General features: G+C 36.4%; 1 protein-coding gene across 1 annotated transcript; it reads right to left on the bottom strand.

The window, feature by feature from the left end:
* Positions 1 to 4,184: 4,184 nt before the first annotated feature.
* Positions 4,185 to 9,194, bottom strand: arfrp1 (ADP-ribosylation factor related protein 1). The gene is made up of 7 exons (XM_051713132.1): positions 8,860 to 9,194; positions 7,790 to 7,877; positions 7,624 to 7,706; positions 7,407 to 7,488; positions 7,110 to 7,180; positions 6,823 to 6,923; positions 4,185 to 4,793 (listed from the first exon to the last, which is right to left on the bottom strand). Exons 1-7 carry the CDS (start codon positions 8,950 to 8,952, stop codon positions 4,706 to 4,708), a joined length of 606 nt encoding a protein of 201 aa, XP_051569092.1. The 5' UTR covers positions 8,953 to 9,194; the 3' UTR covers positions 4,185 to 4,705.
* Between the last annotated feature and the right edge of the window lie 544 nt (positions 9,195 to 9,738).

Genomic DNA, 9,738 nt, shown 5'->3' with positions numbered 1-9,738 from the left:
GAGAGTGATGGATGCAGAAGGAGGGGGAGCAGAGATAGAGAAAAAGAAAAAAATGGATGAGAGGAGAGAGAAATGGGGGGGGAGAAAAGAAGATATTTTGTCAAATCAAGAGATAAACTACAAAAAAGACAAGATAGTAAAGTGATACAGAAAGAGTTATGTATGCAGCACGGTTGTCTTGGAAACAAATGGTATTTCTGCTTCTCACATGAATAAAAGAAAAGCTATTCTGATGCATCAAAAAAAAAAAAAAATAATAATATTATACTCTATATAGCAGGGGTGTTCAACAGCGTGTCTGCCAATTATTGTTTGATCTCACACTAAAAAGATTAGTTCATGAAAATATTACGATAATAAGTTAACTTCAACCAAAGTTAAAGAACGTTTTATTGTCTCTCCCACATACAAATGTTTTAAGTAAAATTAAAATGTAATGTATATTTAATATAGATCACACTTTACAATAATGTTCCCTTTATTAAGGGATTATAAAGGGGTTCATTAATAATAGTTCATTTATAAATGCATTATAAATCATTGATACACTGTTATAACATCATGCATAAGAAGTGTGACTATCACACAATAGGTGCCAAATAGTGAAACACTTTCTCTCATGTTATAAATGCTTAGTAACACTTACTCACCATTAGTAACCTATGAAAATGTACCTTGCTAACATTGGAAACCTTTACGGTTTAATGGTTGTCATGCTTCATTGTATGATAATGCTGTGAATGAGCATTAAGGCCTGAAAAGTGTTTTTGCAGAGTACTTTTAGTAACTAAAACCAGGTAAAACCATTCTTTTGACATTAATGTGACATGGAAAGTAACATAACTTAGTGAATCAAGAGTTGACAATGACAATCCTTCCTTTTATTTTTGCTACATTGAGACATGTCATAAAACAGGACATTTTTTGTTTTTATTAATGCAAGTATGAGTGTATTTATTAAGTATTTATAACATGCAAGTTAAAATGCTCACTATTTGGCAAGTATTGGATGAATGTTTCCATTTTGCATGTTGCTAACTGCATATAAATGATTTATAATGCATTTGTAAACCATTAACGAACCCCTTTATATACCTTTAACAAAGTGAACTTTACTGTTAAGTGTTCCCACAAAAATGTAACGTACTGTAACTCTAGACATTAACAATGGCTTTGCGTTGTAAGCATAATCAAATTCGTAAAAACATTAAGATGGCACTGAAAAACTATGGCTTGAAAAGGGGCAGAAGACCCCTGATATTCAGATTAGTGTTACCAAATGAAGTCAGACTGTAAGTATTTAAATGGTTAAATACTGCTTCAGTGTAGCACAAAGCGTAAATGATCGAGTCTGCTGAAAAAACAAGACATGAAGGATAAACAGGATGTTATTACATATAAATATATAAATACATATATGGGCTTTTGTAACTGGTCAATATTTTAAAATATTGTCTGTTTATTCAGTGTATCGGGGTCTATTGTGCTGTGGATGAGGTATTGGTTTCTTGGGTGGTATATAGTCCTGTGACGAACACTTAAGACAATATTTTATTGTTTTCAGTCAGCTATTGATGCAGGACTGACACGGCCATACAGTATATCAGAGCTCTCGAATTAATGTTCTGGAACAACCTTGTCAATTCTGATGAAAATAAATCATCATACTCCTCAAAACATGTCATTTCCTCAACAGATCATTATAAGCATATGTACAAGGTTTGTGTTAAGAAATGTGGTCAAGCTCTGGTTATTCAGTGACTTTTGTTGTTGACAGTTTTATTGATGAACGAGTCACATACTAAAGTTTAATGGTCTGCTGTTTGTTCAGTGCATTAACCATAACTATAAGCAATAGTAATTGTGATGCTTGACTTGGCGATATATTCTAATATTCTAGATCAGGGACGATTCTAGGATTTTAATCTTAGGGGGGCTCGGCCCCTAATGACACTATGTGCACATTTATGTAATGTATTCCACATTTTTTAAAACAGTGTTTAAATCATTCAAGCTAGATAGCTAATATTCATTCAGAATATTGTTTTGTGTAAAAGTACATTTTCTATAATAGTATAAAGTTATAAACTAACCATATACTGTATTATTGTAATTCTGTTTACTTAACAAAAACTTACCAAATTACTGAAGTGCTCAGAAACCCATAAAGGAGATAAAAATTATGTTTATTTAAATCTAAATAAATCTAAATTTGTGTATTGCTCATGCATCATATTCTACAGATTTATAGGCATTTAGGTTTTTTCTCCTGGGTTAGAAGTGGTGCAAAGTTGCTTTATGTCATAACTGCATAATTGCAATTCATTCATATTTAGTAGTTACTTAATTGCATTTCATGACTGCATACAAGTTATTACTGATCAGTTAATCATTTGGGACTTTACGAATTCAATGCAGGATTTTTCACTAAAGGGTGCTCTGGGAAATGAAACGAAACCAAATGAACACCTTATACTAGAGGGCTAGTTATAATATTCCGACAGTAAACTCTGTTATTTATTTTGGAGACTAGATGTTTGACTTGTTCCAGATTAAATTTAGGAGGGTCTAGCAGTGACGATGTTCAAGGTCCAAGATGCACTGTTACATCAGTCTTCATACAGAATTCATGTCTAAACCCTCAGCTGAAGTGTTGCGTGTGAGGACCGGCTCAAGTTAGCGTGCTGTCCTAGAACGACCACACGAGAGAACAGCTTCATTTAAGGTCGTTCAGGTCTTCTTCTTTGGCCATTAACTCATTTAGAGACTTTCTTTTGGAGCAAGGTTCTCTCCTATCTCACTATGTAAGAAAGGTTAACTTATTAATATAAAGGGAGACTGATCAGAATATTTCTCGATTAATACGGCTGGACTTTACTCGTCTCCTGCGGTTTTGCATGTAAGGCTAATTATAATTTTTAATCTGCATGTTCCCTTTCAACTTTATTTTTACTTACCTATTATACTTATTATTGTTCTATTTCATTTGATGGAACACCTTGTGGAAGATAAAAAAAATAAATAAAAATGTTCTAGTGATACAATGAATCCTGGCTACTTGGTTTTGTATTAGGATAGACAGCAGGGGTTTATGGGGGCCAATTCAACAAGACTTCCTTTGTTGCAACATCACTGAATTCTGGAACCAAATGTATACATTTTCCAAAGTAAATAAGCAGTGCTTACCTGAATGCTCAGGTGTTGCCAGGACATTGCAATGCAGTTGCTAGAGTGTTCTTGGTGGTTGTTCATTGGTAAATTGTACACATCATCACTTAGAAAACAGCACACTTCTCCTCAGCAAGCTAAATGATTTGAGGCATCATTCATAAGGATAGTACAGTACTGGATGAGTACTATGCCAAAGTTTAATACCTAGTATTAGGGGTTCATTCAAATCATCAGGGATGCACCGATACAGAATTTGTGTGCCAATAATGATAGTTTGGTGGGTTCTGCTACTTCGTTTTGAATCACTGATAATTACACAACTTCAAAATTAAATTAAATAATATTCAGTAGTAGTTCCACCTCATGAAATTCTAGCAGTGCTGTCAGTGCCACCCAGTTCAAAATAATTCCACACATGGGACATTTCTTCACACACAGCATGAGTTGTGGGTAAATAGCCTGATGTATTTTAAACAATTGGCCAATGTCTGATAATTGCGTTTATCACCCGAAACCGATGTTTGACCGATGCATTGGTGCGTCTATATAAATCTCTAACCCCAAGTATGAGCAATAGTAACACTATTAATAATAGTAACACACCTCAGCAAACACAATTCATTAGTTATGATGTCTGTGTACCTAAACTGGGAATGTTGAAAGCTTAATGGTTCAGAAGCTTGATGACCTGAGTGGCCTTAGAGGAGCAGAGAGAGGGGGTTCAATTGAAATACATGTTAAACATTATATTGACTCTCTCATTTACACACATACATTTGAATATTCTGTAGGTGAAGCATATAGGTTAAAGTGCCTGATTCAATAGGTAGGCCACAGAAGTGATAAAAGCTGCTGTAACAACATTCATTGCTTATTGATTCACTGGTGGCTTCATGCAAAATGCATTTGGCTTAGACACAAGTAAATCAATAATACTGAGTTCTTTTGAATAAAGAAAAACCGACATGCCTTCGGAAGGGTTCTGAAAACATCTGCCATGGAAATTCAAATCAAATAGGCACAGTTGTGTTTGTTTTCATCTCTGCTGTTTATTAGATAAACTATAGATATGCTATATTGATTTTTTGGGCCTGAAAAAACAACCCCTTAAAACACATTGTTTTCTGGTTTCAATCCAATGCAGAGTAGAAATGCAATTATATTTATATAGTTTTCATAAGAAATGTATTTATTTCACAAAGCCAGAGCAGCTTTATGCAGCATGTCAGTCAGCTGAGAAGAGTTTGGTAATGTTTTGTCTACCAATTATTGACTTAATCACAAGGTAAATAAAAAAAAAGTATGTTTTAGCAAAGAATCCAAACAGCCATTAGACAACTTCAAACACGCAAGTGTCAGTTTCAAATATCAACAATGTCCAAAGTAACTGTGACATCAAAGTTTAGATAACACACTTATGTAACTTTCACATTGTCAGAGAGGTACTATATAAAGAGAATGACTACAGATTCATTCATCCACTCTGAATTTACAGAAAAGCACACACATGCACACAGAGCTCTGATAGGATGTTTTATGTAATGTCTTTTTGTCTGGGTGGTCGGTGAATATTACGGATCACACATTTCACCATCCACTCAATGCCCTCGTTCACACCCTGCCTGAAAAACACAACAGAACACAAATTACACTCAGTTCAACAGCTATAGCAAATAATTATAAATAAATACATTTTTTAGTAAATGTTAATTTCAATATACATTAACACATTTTTAAAATCAAAAGTTGTACTTTTTAACATTAGTTAATGCAATATGAACTAACATGAACTAACAATGAACAATTGTGTTTTTATTAACTAACATTAATACATGTTGTAAAAAATAAATTGTAAATTGTTTGCTCATGTTACCTAAAGCTTTAACTAATGTAAACGAATGGAACCTTATTGTAAAGCGTTACTGTTTTTTTTACTGTAGTACTATATGAACACAAGGAAAAAAGATACTAAATTATTATACACACCAATATCACAATATAGTGTAATAAGCAGCATTAATTAACTACATATCATTTTTTACAAAACAATAAAATTAAATCATGTAAAATTCCAGACTGGGACATCCTTGAACATTTGACTAATGTAAATACATTTACATGTAGTTTTGAACAGATTCATTTTCACAAAACTGTTGAATTTTTAATGAATCAAACTTCTCAACTCAATCTGCATTCTTTAAAAAAAAAAAAAAAAAGTTATGGATAAATAAAAAACATTCAACTCATTGAAATATTCATAATATTGGTTGAAGGTGCACTCAGTAATTGTTTGAAAATGTTGTTTTGGAATTGCGGCATCACTTAAACGAAATACTACGGTGGCCCAAAGGTGCACACGACAAAACTTACAAAGCAAACAAAAGTTCACAGCGCAACTCCATGCAGCCACAACGCAACTCCACGCAGCCACAACGCAACTCCACGCAGCCACAGTGCAACTCCACGCAGCCACAGTGCAACTCGATGAAGCCACAGCGCAACTCGATGAAGCCACAGCGCAACTCCACGCAGCCACAGTGCAACTCCACGCAGCCACAGCGCAACTCCACGCAGCCACAGCGCAACTCCACGCAGCCACAGCGCAACTCCATGCGCTCATGCAGCCACAGCGCAACTCCATGAAGCCACAGCGCAACTCCATGCAGCCACAGCGCAACTCCACGCAGCCACAGCGCAACTCCACGCAGCCACAGCGCAACTCCACGCAGCCACAGCGCAACTCCATGCAGCCACAGCGCAACTCCATGCGCTCATGCAGCCACAGCGCAACTCCATGCAGCCACAGCGCAACTCCATGCAGCCACAGCGCAACTCCATGCAGCCACAGCGCAGCTCAAGTAAGCCACAGCGCAACTCAACGCAGCCACAGCGCAACTCAACGCAGCCACAGCGCAACTCAACGCAGCCACAACACAAATTAAGCTACAATACAAATAAATTAAGCCACAACACAATGGAAATGCTCCTGGCCACTAGGGGACAACGTCGACTTGGTGAATAATGTTTAGATTTTAAAAACGTTATTTGCAGTATTACATGCTTACATAAGGAGGACAGAACACGATAAGACATTCCCAATTTGAGTAAAATAGATTTATGTTTTGATTATGACTATAATTAAATAAACACATTTTGGCAAAGACATTTGTGCATTAAGTTTTGTAATTAACTCTCTATGGTGTTGCCTCCACGCAACATAAAATAATAAGTCTTGCTGTGCCAAAATAAAACATTCTTAATCTTTGTGTGTGTTGTGGCTTAATTTCTTTGTGTTGTGAACTTTTGTCTGCTTTGTAAATTTTGTTGTGTTGTGCACCTCTGGGCCACCGTACTATAGTCTTCATTGCAGAAATTCACTGTTCACAGTCACCAAATGCAAAATTACTGGGTGCACCTATCATTTTATATTGGCAACAACATAATTAAATAATTACATATATTGTAAATATTTAAATATTATCCAAACCTAATTCAAGTCACTGTTTTTTAGTGTGGCTGTACACACTATTTTTGTTATTTTCCTCTGTATTTTTCATAACAACTACACTGGATTTTTGTTCTACACTAAGAGAATTTGTACACAGCAGGGGGTCCATTTCCATGCAGATCATTGAATAAGGTCAGACATACCCTGATAAAGCACAGCAGGGCTGCACCAGACAGTCGCGTTTACCGATTTTAGGAGCGCAGTCACTGAACGCTGTTTTAATGTCAGGGACAGACAGACAGTCCTGTGGAATAAAAGACAGACATAAATGATCCTGCTGCATGCTTTCCACTCGGCGAGCTCAACGCAATGTTCAGTTGAGGAAGTCTGGTTTGGTAATAAATGAAGGACACAGCACCGCCTACAGACTCAAGATAAGGGATGCCAAATATGTCTGTCTGATAAGTAGATTGAAGTCATGGCTTCATACCTCAACATCCTGTTTGTTCGCCAGCACAAGCAAAGGAACTCCTTCAAGAGCTTCACTGCAGATCATTTTCTCTAAAAGACGAGAACACAAAATTCAGTTCACATCAGGCACTGAAATATGCTCGATCCTATGAATGTTTGAAGTCTGCAAGGCTCTTTCACTGAAGTAAAACGCGTTTTAAATAAGAGTAGTTCATATAAAACAGCCCATCAATTTTCACATTCCATTATATCCTTTAAAAAAAATACAGGTTTTGATCAGCTGGTTATTGCACCATGGGTCCATCACAAAACTCACCGAAGGCCTCCTTTGACTCACCCAACCGCTCCTCATCAGTCGAGTCAATGACATAGATAACGCCGTGAGATTCTGCATAGTACTGAACAAGGTAAAAAGAACAATATATGCAATCCTCTATGCCTGAGTAAAGTATCTGAGGCAAAAATCAACAAGAAGAACCATAAGTAATGACATCATCAGGTTCACATTTGGTGAATGTCATGAAATGAATCACCTTATCCCACAAAGACTGTAATTCTTCTTGTCCTCCAAGATCCCAAAACATCAGTCGAGCTTTTCCCACATCGATGGTGCCAACTGAGAGGAAATCAAGTCAAATCAACTGCTCTCATGTGGTTATACCTTCATTATCAACTTCACAGCATATATACTGTACTTACTGTTCAGGCCGACTGTGGTCGTGATCTTTGAAAGGTTCATACCCTTATAATTTCTGTTGAATTTGGTCTTTGTTTGCTCCAGAAAGGTCTGTACAAGACGTAAACAACAAATGTCAGGTGAGAAGTATTCCAAAAACAGCTGTGACTCAAAACGTGGAATTTGGCATCATCGTCTTAAAGCAAATAGTTCACCCAAAAATAAGAATTCTCCCATCGTTTACTCACCCTCATGCCATCCCAGATGTGTATGAATTTCTTTCTTCTGCAGAACACAAATTAAGATATTTAGAAGAAAATTTCAGCTATGTAGGTCCATACAATGCAAGTGAATGGTGACCAGAACTTTCAAGTTTAAGAAAGCACATAATGGCAGCATAAAAGTAATCCATACGACTCCAGTGGTTTAACCCATGTCTTCAGAAGTGATATGATAGGTGTGGGTGACAAACAGATCAATATTCAAGTCCTTTTTTACTATAAATTCTCCTCCCTGACCAGTAGTTGGCGATATTCACGACGATCTGCGAATCGCCAAAAACAAAAGTGGTAGAATGTGAAAGTGGAGATTTATAATAAAAAAAGGACTTAAATATTGATGTTTCTCACCCACACCTATCATATCTCTTCAGAAGACATGGATTAAACCACTGGAGTCGTATGGATTACTTTTATGCTGCTCTTATGTGATTTTTGGAGCTTCAAAGTTTTGGCACCCATTCACTTGCATTGTATGGACCTACATAGCTGAAATATTCTTCTAAAAATATCTTCATTTGTGTTCAGCAGAAGAAAGAAAATCATACACATCTGGGATGGCATGAGGGTGAGTAAATGATGAGAGATTTTTCATTTTTGGGTGAACTGTCCCTTTAAGTGCCTACCTAAGCAGCATCTTTGGGCATAGCTTCAAAATATAGTGAGCTGCCTAACTAGACAGCATTTGCAACCATCATCATCGTCATCTGTATCATACAATACCCGAATATGCTGCTGACTTGGAACAGATGTATCGACTGTTTAATTAGTTATAGTGAAAGAGGCGAAAATGAACGAACATTAACGAGTCTCACCGTTTTCCCCGCGTTGTCCAGTCCGAGGATCAGGACGCAGTATTCGTCCTTTTGAAACATGTATTTATACAGACCAGATAATAAAGTGTACATCCTCGGTTCAAGATTATTCACCAGCTCACATCACACACACACTCTACTGCCTAGTTAGCTTAGCTTTAATGCTCAATAACTCTAAACTGAACGACATAAACATTCATGAATGATATAGTGAAGCTTACAACAGACAACATGTATCGAATACAACTTCAGAAGTCAATAAGTCAGATATATTTCCAGGAGACTGTGGTTTGCAGTACTATGGTTGCTGTATTGCTCCTGGGAAGTTGCTGGCAAATTTGTGGTGCGTTATGGGAATTGTAGTTTGTTTGGAGAGTAGTCGCGCTAGTGTGACGTCATCCGTCCAATTAAAGGAATATTGCGGGCTCAGTACAAGTTGAGCTCAATCGACAGAATTTGTGGCATAATGTTGATGACCACAAAAATTAATTTCGACTCGTCTCTCCTTTTCTTAAAAAAAAAAGCCAAAATCTGTGTTACAGTGAGGCACTTACAATGGTATTCAATGGCGCCAAATTTGTGAGGGTTTAAAGGCAGAAATGTGAAGCTTATAATTTTATAAAAGCACTTACATTAATTCTTCTGTTAAAAATCATGTATTATTTGAGCTGTAAAGTTCGTCGTCATTTTTAGTCATTTTAGTGTTTTAGGGTTTATTGATATTTCATCGTCATGGCAACAAAGATGTAAAAATGGCTATAACTTTACACAGATGCGGTTAATAAGTGATTTTATCAAATTAAAATAATGTTTACATGCATATTGTGTATGTCTTGTGGCTTTAAGTTTGAAAACGTGAGTATTGGCCCATTGGCCCAT

Source organism: Myxocyprinus asiaticus, chromosome 12, assembly GCF_019703515.2.
Source record: "Myxocyprinus asiaticus isolate MX2 ecotype Aquarium Trade chromosome 12, UBuf_Myxa_2, whole genome shotgun sequence".
In the NCBI taxonomy this organism is placed as follows: Eukaryota; Metazoa; Chordata; class Actinopteri; order Cypriniformes; family Catostomidae; genus Myxocyprinus; species Myxocyprinus asiaticus.
The sequence above is the reverse complement of the archived record's forward strand: the minus strand, read 5'-3'. Positions and strand labels throughout refer to the sequence as shown.

Excerpts from the sequence above, each read along its gene's own strand:
- arfrp1 (XM_051713132.1), bottom strand. The coding sequence starts at position 8,952 with ATGTACACTTTATTATCTGGTCTGTATAAATACATGTTTCAAAAGGAC. Across the intron at positions 7,878-8,859 it reads TGGACAACGCGGGGAAAACG|ACCTTTCTGGAGCAAACAAA; the intron begins GTGAGACTCGTT and ends CGTCTTGTACAG. Across the intron at positions 7,707-7,789 it reads GACCACAGTCGGCCTGAACA|TTGGCACCATCGATGTGGGA; the intron begins GTAAGTACAGTA and ends ATTTCCTCTCAG.